At 40.3% G+C, this 15,123-nt stretch overlaps 1 protein-coding gene across 3 annotated transcripts in view; it reads right to left on the bottom strand.

The window, feature by feature from the left end:
- The window catches only part of si:dkey-91m11.5 (BCR activator of RhoGEF and GTPase), a 34,898-nt gene that overhangs the window by 14,950 nt on the left and 4,825 nt on the right, over positions 1–15,123 (bottom strand). For all 3 annotated transcript variants that reach the window (XM_025005596.2, XM_017414675.3, XM_037975858.1), the window contains 3 exons: positions 5,642–5,823; positions 3,624–3,728; positions 765–950 (listed from right to left, as the gene is read on the bottom strand). In XM_025005596.2, coding sequence (XP_024861364.1) covers positions 765–950; positions 3,624–3,728; positions 5,642–5,823 — 473 coding nt within the window. The remainder of the gene's footprint in view (positions 1–764; positions 951–3,623; positions 3,729–5,641; positions 5,824–15,123) is intronic.

Here is a 15,123-nt window from a genome sequence, read left to right as displayed (position 1 = left end):
ATTCCTTTGCTGTCTCTTATGTGGTGAAGCAGGGCTTTTTATCTAACCAGGAGATGACTCCAGGCAGTCTACTCAGATGTTCGTTCCAAGATAATGTGAGTGTTAAAAGGAGAGCCAGAAACTACCACCTTTTCACTCTGCAAGCCCCCCCCCCCTCCTTTAAAAATCATTAAAAGATCAAGGTATGACTTTTAAAGAGTGCTATAATTACTTTTGGAAAGTTACTGAAATGCTGAACGGTAGTCCATTTAATGAAAAAGCAGCATATTTGGTGTTTGGAAGCTTTTTTATTATTATTATTTTAAGCTGGCTATTCTCATCCAGGAAGATTTAAATCAGCTGAAAAAAAGTCATTCTATTCTCAGCTTATTGCAGCTCATTATGTTCAGTCTTACACAAAAACAATTATAGCAACTTTTTTATTCATATAAAGCATGCTGATCTTTTGTACTTTACTGAACTCATATTTACTTTTTTACATTGTGGGATTTGTTCCCGCTGCGTTGATGTAGGGTTAAAGAAAGTGGAAAAACAAGTTCTGAATGCTTCAGGCACAACGTCACGACACGTTTTCCGCTGAAGTTATTGCCTGGATTAAATCCTCCAGATACAAGTTAAGATACCATTCTTCACTTCTACTTTTTGTTCAGAGAAAAAAAAAAAGGTTTCTTTAAATTCTTGACAGCAGAGGACATAGGAGAGCAGCAAACCTTCAGTTCACCTCTGAATTTTAACCCAGTGAAACTGAGATGAAGTCTACATACCAGCTTCTGGAACAGGTCCCCCACGCACTGCTGGTGGCTCCAGTCCTGGATTCGGGGCAGCAGAGCATCGTAGAAGTCTTTGTGGATCTCATGAAGCTCGGGCACTTTGAAGAAGATTGTCTCGATCTGCTGGATTGTCAGCATGGGCTGAGATGTTGTGGCTGCAGCTTTCAGAGGCTTCATGGGCTAGACGCACAAAAACGGGAACCACTGATTACTAAACAGTTACTGAATGGATTAAAAACTATATTTCAAATGTCTGCACTGTGCCACTTCAAAATAATCAGTTTTGTTTTTGTATTTACATGCAGTAACAACATGTGTAAAACAACTGTTTTCGTGTCTGGTTTTCAGCACAGATATTAAACTTTAAATGGTATTATGCACCACAGATGAAGACATTCCGTATTTATTGTAAATTCAAGCTGACAAACATTGTTTTAAGTCTTTAACTGAATGCTGAAGCCCACCTTTATCTTGACTTTTTACATTGTTTATCGTTGTTTTAACCAATACAAACTTAGCCCAAAGAGAACACTTTCAGACTGAATTAATAAAGTTCCTTGGATGAGAAGCAAAACGCATTCAACAAATAAAAAAAATGTAGTTGCCTTTAAATAAATACAAACAAACAAACAAAAAAGGTCCCAGAATCACCCAGCTCTGGATGACTGAGAATCTACACCAAGAAACCACAAATTGTTCAATGTTTTGTTCCCTGGTACAACTACTTTTAAACATGTTGCTAGCGCAAAAAAAGAGTGAGTTTATGGTATTTCAGAAGAATTAAAAAAAAAATTCTCCTTGTTTTAGCATTCGATATGTCTGATTTTACAAACGATGCATTCTGTGTTTGTTTATATTCTACACAAAATCCCAACCTTTTTCAAAGATAATTTGGAAATAGAAGATTGACTGGCTAACGATAGAATGGTGATTTTAATTGGCTAATTTTGGCCACTTTTCATAAAAAAAATGAGGAATCAGCCATGTCTGTACATACTTAAAAAATGACCAATGAGGAAAACAAAGATGCAGCAGCAGCTGCGACAACAAGCTTACTGTAGCCAACAATTTAGTTTTTTTAAGTGAGACTGTTCTTCGGTTTATTTTTTTGTTTCTAAATGTACACGTTCTTCTAAAGCTTGTTAAATATATGATTACGTTAAACATTTATTGTTAAATTTTGTTAATTTTTTGACCACCCCAGGAGAGACACTCTCCTGCTGGAAAAAAGTAACTTTTACTCAAAGTAAATTTTTAATGACTTTAATGACTTATGAGTACATTTTTATTCAAGTAACCTTACTTGTACTTGAGTAAAATTTCAACAGAGTAATTGTACTTCTATTCATGTACGTTATTTTTCGTACTCTTTCCGCCTCTGAGCGCAACATGCTAAAGAACAACACCCATTTTAGCTTGTTTTTTTTGTCTTTTTTTATGTAAAGCATTTTCTCTTTCATAATTAGACTCCATTCAGGTGAGAGGATAAACAAGGTAGAAGTCATTTCATGTTACTATATAGAAAGCAAACTGCGTGCACCATTTTTATGTTTCATTCATTGTAGAAATTCTGCCGGGTGTGGTAGTAAACATAGCTTCAGACGTGCCTGAGAAAGTGACAGTGCACACACAACATTTGCATGAGACTGGACAGTAAACAGAGAGGAATGTAACTAACTTAACCGCACGGAGCCTTCTATGTTGTAACAACTCATATGGGTGTCAAACATGCAGTGGTTGTTCAAAACATGACAAATTCTTACTTTTCTACCTACTGAGCAGCCAGTACTATAATCCTGAAGTATACCTGTTGTATTTTAACAGCATTGGATGTAAGTAACTCAAGAAAAACAAATATATATATATATTTTATGGTCTCTGAGGACTCTGTACGAGAAGCTGTACCACCACTTTAAACTCTACAAGGCCATACATCCATCCATCCATCCATTTTCTTTAACCGCTTCTCCATTCCGGGTCGCGGGTAGCTGGTGCCTATCCCCAGCAGTCACTGTGCGAGAGGCGGGGAACACCCTGGACAGGTCGCAAGTCCATCGCAGGGCCACATATAGACGAACGAGACAAACAACCATTCACACTCTCACTCACAACAAGGCCATACAAAGCTACATTATTCTCCTAACCCTAACAATGTTTTATTTAAAAACCATATCACTTGAACAAATGACATTAAACAAATCAGGGGTATCTGAGAGCCTTTTAAAACATTTGTGTCACTAATTTGGCTCAGAAATTTCATACCACAGTTAATTATTGAAAAGAAAACCAAGCAGGAGTTAAGTATTTTATGTCACATATCGTCTAATCAGAAGCCAAAGGAAGCCACCACAGCTGATACATAAACCAAATAGGTTTGATCTCCACAGGTTACTGTCGCAGAATGTGACAGAAAAACAACAAACTGTTGATTCAGAAATAATGCCAACAAACAGAAACAATAACATCTGGTTAATATACGTTTTAGGGCAACGCCATGATGAAGAATAAACACCGTTCAGTAATTATTCTAATGTTCATAAATACAAACCACTGTTTTTTTTAAAGGTTTAAAATTTTATTGACTGAATTACCTAGAACGCCATGAATTGTGAACTGGCTGTGCTGAATGTTAGGGCAGCCTTGTTTATTTGGACATGAATTTAAAGAAAAGTTTCATTCATTCTTTCTTTCACACAAGATCAATTAAGAATGAACTGAAAAATAATTTCCTTGAAGACATTTTTTTTTTAAAGGAAGGTCTAGATGTCAGTTACAACCGTTTTTTTCCCCTCATTTGTTTCAACACGTCAAACTCGTTGGCACTGTTAGCGTGTGTTTGGAGTTTTGACGTACTATCAGCAGGGCCTCCAGCTGGCTGAGGTAGGTTTCCTCACTGGCCAGGATCCCTGACAGAACCCACTTCCTCATCTCCAGTCCCTTCTCCTGGTCCAGCTCCACCTGAGAAAAACAGGAGGAAGAAAAAAATAAAAAAAAATAAAACAAAAAGAAACCCTGACAGACATGAAAAGACTGCCTTCTCCAACCCCAGAAGATTTGGGGCGACAACATAACATACAAACCAGCCGAACAACTGTGGACCCGCAGGCACAGCGGCTGTGAAACACAAAAAGATTAGATTTGATGAAACTCCGTAGGAGTTTTACATTCCAAGAGGCCTGCGCCAGATACCAGATGCAGCATCTTTAAAACGGATGAATACGTTTCGAGTTCAGGAGTTGTTGTGTCAAACAGGTCAAAGACATCAGTCATCTTAGCTGGAACGATCATGTCTCTGCTTTTACATGCATGAGGGGAATAAGACACCGTATACTGAGCCCACCCACTTTAAAAATCACCATGTGTACACATCAGAGAATAAGGACACCGCAGATAAAAGAGAAACAGGGGGAGGGTTGCGCCGGCTCTTTTTAACATCTGTTTGGCCACAGTATGTTTGCTGACTATGTTCAGTCTTTCTTTCTTCAGCGACGCCCTGCTTCACACTGTAAAGTATTCCCATCTGGGAGCTATATGGTGCACGGTGGAGTTTATTGCTGGCCTGTGGGTGCCTCAGCCAGGGTTGCACCTTTTTCTTTTCCTTTTTTATAAAGGATTGCTTTACAGAAAACAACCAAAATCAGTCTGCTGTAGACCTTATTTAAACAAATGTGACAACACGTGTTTAAAATAAAAAAAATGTAACTCTATAAAAGTAAACCAGTTCAGTCAATCCAACCTAAATGAATCAAAATCAGCAAAAGCACAAAAATCTTTTGTGGAAGTTTTTGTTGAGGGAGTCTCAAAGTTAGTTGTATGTGATATCTGAAAAGTATTTAAAAATAAACTCAGTAGAAACACAAGAAGAGGCAACTTAGAGGAAACAGATTTATTTTACAGCAAGGAGGCTGCAGGTTGAAAACCTGGCTGCTGCCTTTCTGTGTGGAGTTCTCCCTGTGCATGTGTGGGTTTTACCCTGGTTTCCACCCACAGACCAAAAACGTGCATTTTAGGTTAGTTGACAACTCTCAAATTGTCACTAGGTGTAAGCTAGAGTGAAAATGGTTGTTTCGTTTGTTTCCATGTGACCCTGTGATGGACTGGCGACCCGTCCTGGGTGTCCCCTGCCTCTCCCTAATGACTGCTGGAAATAAACCAGCTCCCTGCAACCCTGCATGGAGAAGCAGGTGAAAAAAAAAAGGATGGGTGGCTTCATCTGTAGCTGTATATTTGCCACATAAACGAGTGACATAATTGAGTGCAGCTCACTTTTTGTCTGCTTTAACTAAACAGAGGGTAAATGTAAACGTTTAATAGTTACTGTTAGAAAAAGAACATTTGCCATGAATAAAGTATCAAAAAACTGAAACTATTTAAAAGATCAAAAAAGAAATCATCGCAAATACTAGACTGCATACTGCTGTTTAAAGTTTATCTTTAATAGAGGGCTTGTAGAGAAAGTGTTCTTCTGACTACGTACTCTATTTTAGTGTTTTTAGATAGCCCTTAATCAGAATTGGCAGGTTTGAGTTTTCCAAAAACTGAAAAGCTTCTGACCTGCAATCGATGAAAGAAGAAAAAAGTATAACACTGGCCATTAAAAGGACTTGGAAGTTTCCATTTACATTCTTAAAATGGCTCTGCTTAAAATGAGAATAAACTTTATCTACTTGGTGCTGTTCAACTAAACACAGACAGTAAAACAAGTAAAGCTCGTCCAGAACCTTTCAGTAAAGCAAGAGGAACCACAGATAATGTGTGGAATGGAGCATGGAGGGAGGACAGTGAAGGACAATGCAGCAGCAGCAGCAGCAGCATCGTGAGCTGACAGACACAGTGCAACGCATCTGGTTTGTCGGTCACAGTAACTTTACCGACTGCGTGGACTCCAGAGAACCTGAGGACTGGGTGTCTCGGCTGTTCCGGTTCTTGGAGCGAAGCCATGGTGAGGAGGAAGGCGATCCGGAGAAGGACAGAGGCTCGTGGCGAAGCTGCTGCTCCTCACAGTGCTCCGGGTCATAGCCATATGATGGAGGGTTTTCGATGTAGGGAGCGTCTGTGAGAAACAAAGCACAATAGTCACATGGGGAACTGATAAAACTGCTAGCTCATGTAGTTTACACAGGGAGGCATCATGGGAAACACACCAGAGTGAAACATCATTTCTTAGTTCTACTTGGGCACTAATATCAGTAGAGAATTAAACGTAACTGGAAGGTTTGGGTTGGTTATTATACACTATAAACAGACGGTGGACTAAACCTTTAGTATTAGAATGCATAAAAAGTGAATGTTGTTCTGTAGGCGCTTTAAATAGCCAAATGGTTGTTCATACATTTACCTCAACATCTTAAAATGTGCTTGCTTCTACTTGGAGGTCATAAGCAACTAAATAAATACAGTAAATGCTGTAAATGCTACACTGGGACAACACTTAGCACGAGTCAAATGGAGACAGAGGAGGTATGTAACTCAGCAGCGCTGACAGGGAACATCACATAACAGCTCAGTTCACACTACACCAGATATTTTTAAAAACTGAGATCTTCTGCAGCATTTACACCTCCCGTTCACACACAAACAAGAGCTCTGAGTGGGAAAAACAACTATATTTAAAATGTGGAGGTAAAAAAAAATAAAAATGGGGAGGTTATGAAAACCTAATTTCTGATGTCTGACTGGACTGGAGATACACAGCTTTTTAGAAATGATAATACAGTAGTTAGTAAACACAAACAACAATGGAGCTGTTTTCACTTGTTTTTCGGAGTCTGTCTCAGTTTGTCTGGATCCTGTTCCCATCAAAATTTGATGCAAAATTGCAAAGTGTATTAAAAAAATAGTTTGGGGAGAATCATTACCCAAACTAAGAATGTTTTTTCTCCATATTACAGAGAAAAGATGGTATTTCTCTCTATTCTGACATGTCTTTAATGTAGATATTCTCTCTACCTAGTGTCAAAGTATGTGTATTGGTTTAAATGTCCAGGTGGAAAAAAAAAATATTATCCATATAAAAAAATTATCCATTTAAAAAAAATCATAGTAGTGCAAATGGGGCCAAACTGTGTCGGATATCTACCATTCTAACCCACGTGGCTGGCTAGTCACACAGACCATCTGTGATGTCAGGTTACGTTTACATATCCTGACCATTTGGGTTCTGTGACTACCTCCCTTGGCAGCTCAGAGGCGTTACAGCAGCAGGCTGACTTCATGCCACCTTAGTCCTTATGCAAATCACACTGAGACAGGAAAAAGGCATCTTAGTTCCAGCTTGAATGTGTTTTATGAAAGAAGATTTAGTATTAAACGTGAAAATAATTTTTAAAACTAGAAAATTAAAAAGAATAAATAAGATAAAAAAGGAACATCCAGCTCAAATAAATACAATTTTTTGTTTTGTTTTCAAAACTAGAATCTGAAGCAGTATCTGAACTTTCAAGTACAGTTTAACCAAATTATAGTTTATCAGAGGATCCAACATCAGACACCCCCAAATACTTCTGCCAAAAGAACCAACAATGTTTGAATCAATCTATGTCCAATCAGAATGACATATTCTAAGTGTGTAAGCTGCAGTTGTAGAGAAAGTGCTTGCTTGTCTAGCTGCAATCACTACAAGTGAGCTCTTCCATGTCCATTAGAAATCCTTTTTTAACCTTCATAAACTAGCGAACAGCATAAATCCACCATACAGCCTGTCCCAGCCACAGAGGGATGATGTGAGGTGAGTGGATAAACAAAGGCAGGGCAAACACATGTGCCCTGCTCACGACAGCCTTGTTTATACAGTGTGTACCCTTCAGCTTAGCGTTTTTGTGCTCAGGATTAGGATGGCCTGGTGTGATGTTTACTTTTAATTTAAGAAGTCTCAGATTTTAGAAAGCAGCACTTTTTTTATTATTCTGAAAGCTCATAAAAAAGCCAGAAAATACAGGTTAGTCTGGGCAGTGTTGCAACACACATTTAACACAACGCTCACAGCCAGTGTGTTCTGGAAAAACAAGTGCAAGAATACAAGTTACATTTGTCATGCCTGTGACTTCAGCCTTTTCAAGATGACGATCAGCAGCCTCTGCAGGCTGTAATTACGGTCAGCCGCCCTGAATCACCAATATTTAGACAACGTTTCTTAATGTCACCACGGTTGTTGAGTACGACAACTGGCAGATACAGGGAACGGATCAGAACTGTTGTGCTGAAAAAGGGAGACAACTGAGACGTCTAGCAGCGTGAAGCAAAGTATGTTTAAAAGGAGGCCATTTAACTGGCTTACCGCAGCTTGAAAACAGGAAAGAAAGGATTCCGGAAACTGAGGGAAGATAAAGGCAAGGCCCTCTGGAAAGTCTAAAAGGACGGGACATAAGGGATGACACCCACAGGGGCTGTGACAGAGAACGTGAACAAACACCAGCAGAGAGGGACGGAGCTGTATCAAATCCTTGGAGAGTTGACTGCAGAACAAGCAGCTTCAAAGAACTGAGGGAGTCCATGTGAAAGACGACTGAGTGCTCAAGAGAAGGTATCCATTAGGCCCAAAACAGGGAGGAAAACAACATCATCAGCCACTTCAGAACCACAAGTCAGTACGAAGGAACAGCTAAAACTTACTAGAAACATGTTCCATACACAAGGCTTACTTGGCTGTGGTCAGTGTGAGGAAGCAGCCAGTACAATAGATCCACAGTGAGAGCCGTTCTTGTAGCGTTCGCAAGGACGCCTACTGAGGAAGTGTCCAGGCAAGTCTGCCCGGAAAATTCAGCAATTCATCCGTTTCAGAGCGGAAACAGGCTTTCTACACAAGGTCGTCTCTGTGCAAACAGTCCGCACTCCTACTCCTAACACGCTTTCCTACGGCCCTGCCTGTTATATTTACGCCCCATGTTTACAGAGCCTCCACACATTAAGAGCTGGGCTTTAGAGCTGAATTAATTTAAAGGCAGCTGACACTATTTAACATTCTCTTTTTACGACACCTTCCTTCCCCCGAGTTCTGACAAAAGATTGTGGCTTCTGAATGACCGTTCTAAATTTAAATACTCAGTCCTCTTTTCCACCAATTATGGTCTTCCACAAGGTTCTGCCCCTCAGTCATTCTTATGCTGTTTATATAGAAACAGAATAACCTCACAATTATAACCTCAATCTCTATGCAAAGGCCGTCGTCCTTTGTTTTTTCACAGATTTTAAGCATGTAGCCGTTTTGAATCTATGACTATTATTGCGTCTGCATAGTTTGAAGAGGTTTTTGAATTTAAAATAAATCTGAACTATGGTAGTTTGAACTTCACTTTATTGAGAATACCATTACAAGACGAGTGCCACTTTAGTAAAATCTATGAAGTGAAAGTGGCAGAGCTGAAGATGTTGAGGTTCTCCTTGGGAAGGACAAGGATGGACAGGATTAGGAATGAGGTCATCAGAGGTACAGCACAGGTTGAAGGACTGGGAGATAAAGTTAGAGAGGCCAGACTGAGATGGTTTAGATATGTGCAGAGGAGGGACAGTGGGTATATTGGTAGAAGGATGTTAGAGATGCAGCTGCCAGGAAAAAGACAAAGAGGAGATATATGGATGCAGTTAGAGAGGACATGAAGGGAGTTGGAGTGAGAATGCAGAAGACAGAGTTAACTGGAGATTTTTTTTTTTTTTTTTTACAAACAAAGTGCTGTTATTCATGTATTGTATTGGAGCAGTGTTTTCACTCCAGTATTGGACTACGGGAACATAATTTATGAGCAGACAGCAAGATACACTTTACCTAGAAGTAACAGGCTATTGCAGCAGGACAACATTCACCTCCAAGGTGTATAAAAGCAACAATAAAGGCTGAATAGTCAAACAAAATGTTATTCACTCCACAGTAACTGAATAACGTCTGAACTACAGTTGTATGATACATGATGCTGGGGGGTGGAAGATGTTCAGGCAGTTTTACTGTGTTGCCCCTGTCCAATACGAAGCTATACGAAGCTTGTAATCTTTTAAACTGTGCAATAGAAACGTAACACATACTTTATAATGATGTTACATAAGACAACTGATCCTGACAGCTGTGGTTCTGAGCTGCGGATCACAGAGAAGCTGATTTTGTTTTAGATCATCTGTGAACTGTGCAGTTATGTGTTTTTCAAGAATTTCATTTGACTCTATTCTCACAAGTTACGTATGACCACATAATATCTAAAAATATATAATTTGGCTGAACACAATTCACCTCATGGTTTGTTTTTGTTAGGTTTTTTTTTTTCCCCAACACCCTGGACATGTTCCCTATAAATAGAAGCCAAGGATATATTAGCACTGAGTCAAACAACTGGTTCCTAACTCAGGCCAGTTTCTGGAGAATAATCAGTCATCACAGAGTGCTTTTCCTTCCTCCAGCATGTGAACAAGAGTCACGCTCAGAGGACAATCACTGCAGCTTAAAGCCACAGGCATGCTGGATGTCCAATTGATGACAAAGCAAATGCAAGCTCAAAGCCCTGATGCTAATCCATAGAGATGAACTATGATAAACAGGAGGGAGTGGCAGATGTGCAGAGGAGACGGAGTCACAGATTCTCTACCACAGATAAACTGAAGATAAGTTTAGAGTTTAAAACAGCAAGATTCCTTTGGGACACTGCAGTGGCCTAAAAGTACATACGCTAATAAATTTGTTGGTACATTTACAGCTCATTGAAACGAAGCTTCATTTCTTGTGAAAAGAGATTCAGTTAAAAGCAGAGAAAACAAAGATGAGAGCTTTCTGAGGAGCTCAGAAAGAAGACTATAGATATCATGTTTAAAGTAAAGGCTACAAATCCATCTCCAAGCAGCTCATGTTCCTCTGACCACAGCTGAAAATGATATTTAATTTTTTCTGAGCCTGATGAGACAGAACTGGAGTTTTTTAGCCAGTTACATCATGGTTTTTTTTTTAATTTTGGAAGGGAACTAACAAATTTACCTTCTGTACATCAACGCTTTAATCGCCTGCCAGCATGAAAGACAGGTGATTGTGTAATTGTGTCAGTTTGCCTGTCTGTCAACAAAGTATCTCATAAACTGGATGGAGTTTAGTGAAACTCAGAAAGTAATCATTGGATACACATCTACAACTCAGTAACTTTTGGAGTTAACTCGATTTAAAATGGACACTGTAGCTAATCAACCTTAGCACACACGGAAATGGCTATATCTCTGTCAATTTTACAGATACTGAGCAAAGATTTTATGTGGTAGTAGCTGAGAGTCATCCCCATCACATACTCTGAACGCTAACAGATAACACAAGATTTCTGCTTGAAACTTTGCCGTGCAAGACAGCAAGCGATATGCATTTCTTCAAGGAACACTAGTTTTATGAATATTTCGTTTTTTCCTGAGGTAAGCCTGATACCTTATGCTTAGTTTCAAAATGACATCACCACTAATCCACAGCACAAACATGAAACCCTTTTCAGTTTACAGAAGCCTCCATAAAAACAAGGACAAATGCATTTGCCAGCTGGAGGAAAACGAAATGAAAAGGTGCGGTCGCTGTTTAACACTGTTGTAGAGCACACAGGGGACAGAATATCTATTCTGTCTGACTGATTGCATGCAATACAGACACCAGTTCCCAAAAGTAAAAATCAAACAGCAAAAGCATTGATTTACCGAGCCCAACTAGAATAGCAGCATCCATATCGCACCATTTCCCCGCCAGTAAAACAGATAAATCCCCGCCTCATGAGAGCAAAGAGAAAACCAGTGCCAACTTATTGCTCCCTGCTGTGGACATATTGATCCTGCACTAAAAAAGATGTGTCAGCTGAAGGACAGGAATTTGATCACGAGCTTCCAAAAACAAACGTTTGATTGATTCTGCTCTGAAATTGAGATTTAAAGTGTTTATAAATCACTGCTGACAGTAAATGTGCATTGAATGAGCTTTTTTTGGTCCTCATCTCCAAAGGTTGTATAGCTCTGGAGTGAAAAGTTCCACCTTCTGAAAATAAGTAGAAATAAAAATAAAAATGCCAAAGTGAGATGTTGTTAAAAGCTTGGCACCACTTGGCTCCAGCAAATGGATTCTCCTCTGGACTGTGCCATCACTGGGGAGATGGCAGCAGAGGGGAGCCGGTAGAAGGATGATGGATTAGAGATACCGATATGGAGCCCCTGTAATTTCCCACACTTGACAGCAAGGGCAAAATCTTGACATATTTATCAGCAAAAGACTTTATAATGAAGCTAACATTCTTTGAAGGAATCACCCGCTGCATGTGCATTATGTGTTAGGGATCCGTCTCAGATACTACCACACCAAATATTAGCTCAATATCTGTAAAGCTGACAGGGTTATTGCTATTTTAGTATTTGCGGTTGATTAGATGTGGTGGCCAGTTGGAAACATGTTGACTCCAAAGGTTAATCAGTTGTAGACATAAATTTAATGATTACTTTCTGAAAGTTTACTTAATGTCCATCCACTGGTTCATGAGAAACGTTGTTAACAGACAAACGGACACACAGCCATACCCACAGACAGTTATATGATCCTTTCATGCTGACAGGTGATGATGAGTATGTTGTCACAGTGCACCTTCAGAGTACAAAATCTTTACTTCCAGTCTCCCTGCTCAATCCTGAAGAACCTTTTGATGCTTTCTCTGTTGCTGCTGTTAAACACATTTTAGGCTGGACAGGTGGACTCATGATGTTTGGTTGCTAGCGGCTAGAGAAATTAAAAACTTTAATGGCAGACGGTGAAACTGGATGAACAGTTACAGTGACTTGACAAACTCACAGAAGCCATTAAATTGTTTTTACAGGCCAACCTGTGAGAACTGAACTGACTGACAGATAAAAGTGTCCTTTTAGTGAGTCTCTCTGTAGCTGGGTCATTTGTTATGCTGAATCAGGACGCCCTCACGCAAAGTCTCTGCTTGACTGAGGGCCCCTTTAAAACCTTTGAGGGCAGTCGGGTCCACCAGCGTTCGATTCTGATCTGTTAAAAAGCAGCCCTAAAATTAGTGCCAGTCATTGAGCAGTGTGGGTCAGAACTGGGCCGCCCAGCCCAGCGCACCTACTAATCAGTGTGTATGGAAATAGCTTGCGGTGGTCAGACTACAGCTTGTAATGTGCCGCTTAACAGAGAGAACGACAGCCAGATAATTGTTCCAGTCTGGTCAAACAGACGGACACCTGTGCACATAAATGCAATGATTAAAGATTGACTCCACTTCCCTTCACAGAGGGCAATTTTTTTTTTCCTTTTGATAAACCTTGGTGTTAGAGTTTATCATTTACACTGGAAGCTGACTAGTGTTTTTTGGTTTCAAAAAAAAAAAAAAATCAGTCACCTCCTGCCTCACTGAAATATTCATCTGCATGTCTGAACAGGATTAAATATTAGTGAATGGAGTTTACCTGATGTGCTTTAATGTGATTGGCTCAGTTCCAATCTGCCTGGAAACCAAAAATGTACTTAATATTTGCATTTGACAAGCCAGGAAAGCTTCCAGTACACTTCTCAGATTTACTCACAATGGACTTAAAAAGCTGGGAGTCTTTGCAAACTGCGTAATGTCCCGTGACAGCATTTAACGGCCAAATCTCTAAATAAATAAATAAATAAACACTTTATAACACAAGAGGACTTAAGGTTGTTTGGCTTCCTCTGGCTGTGGAGAAGCTTTATGGAGCTGAAGTTCACCCCTGATGATGTACCACCCTGACTTCTTAGTGGAAAAAAAAGCTTCAAATACAAAGTGGTGATGGGTGGAGACAAATATCAGAATTATACAGAAGAAATTGACAAAGAAATTAATTTCACTAAAAGTAGGAGCCTTCCAGCCTCTACAACATCTTGTCAAAAACACCCTTGTCTGGTCAGTCAAACAAAAAAAAGGAAAGAAAAACCTCCATGCTCAGGCTACCGTAACGGAGGTGGACTCATCCAACACTTAACATTTCATTAGCAGCACCCCCCACCCCACACACACACCACAAGCAGCTGAGACATTCCATAAACACTCGACCTGCCAGCCAGCAGCACAGAGGGCCCTTTGAGAGGGGACCAGAGAGAGGAGCTGAGCTGAGCCTGCAGGTCCGGAGGGCTGAGGCAGAGCACGCGGGATGATCGCCCAGCTGACGGGAGCCTCGCAGCCTCCTAAACATGCCTTTTTTTCTCTCTCTCTCTATTGAGGACCATCTACGGAGACATGTATGTTCATAAGTGAACAGTAGGGCTAATCCGGAGCGAACACTCGTGCATAGGTTTTAAACAAGAGCTTTTGTTCTGCTTTTGATAGGCAGGAACACAAAGACTATTCATGGCTTTCAGTGTGAGAGCAGCTGAGGCCTGGCTTGGTGTACTAATGGCCTCCCAGCCTTCTGAGCACGTTACCCAGCGCACCACGAAGGAGGACAGGTGTCTCGCTTTCACACACACACACACACACACACATATAGCGGCAAACTTGGCTGCCCTCAAGCACTGCCAGGATTTCCTCTTCCAGGACTGCATTTACTTTAGGAAAGGGAGAGGCTGGAATTTTCAGCTTTCTGGACCACCACTGCTCAGGTGTTGACATCCAGGTACAATGACAGGCTCTGTCTGAGGTGCCATAAGGGAAGTCAACTCAAATAGAACTCAAATATCCATGAGTCCGCAGTGAAGCAGAAAGCCAGACGAGCACTGGTGTGAATCCTGCTGAGGCAGCAAGGAGTGCTGGGCTGAGGCAGAGACGTCCAGACACTCTTCAGTCACCTTTCAGACAGACTCTTCATCATAAAAAAAAAATCATAAAGACCAGTAAACCAATTTTTAGAAAGTAATAATACTTGATTATTATCGATTTCGGATGGAGAAGCCCGACAATTAACGTTAAAACAATAAACTCGACGGTCTAAAAGAAGTTTTGCAAAAGCTACAAAAGCCAAGCTCTGTCCTTTTGGTGCTTTGTTTACATTGAGTGTGGACCGACATTTCAGACTTGCAGATCAATAACCTGGAAAACCACTGGAGTTAACTCTTTCAAGCTGCGCCTTTTGATACAGTTCAAGATAGAGTTTTCAATATTTTATTTCATAGTTTACAACGAGTACCTTTAATGGCACCACAGACCTGTTCACGTGCAGAAACTGTGCCATATTCTGACTGAGGCAGGCTCAGCTCCATGCATCCCAAAAGACAATCTCCTGGTTTTTGCAGGGATTATGATTAACCTGATGGGAGATTTATCATTCCCTTTTGGCCGACCTTTTCTTTAATGCACTGTAATCCATTAACCGTGAGGCCGTCTACACACTCAGACTCCTCCCCAGCTACAGCGGAACGCCAGCAGAACCATAGGCATGTCATTGTCATGATGATAATTAA

The sequence above is a fragment of the Kryptolebias marmoratus genome, linkage group LG1 (genome assembly GCF_001649575.2).
Source record: "Kryptolebias marmoratus isolate JLee-2015 linkage group LG1, ASM164957v2, whole genome shotgun sequence".
NCBI lineage: Eukaryota > Metazoa > Chordata > Actinopteri > Cyprinodontiformes > Rivulidae > Kryptolebias > Kryptolebias marmoratus.
This window is presented reverse-complemented; position numbering and strand designations above follow the sequence as displayed.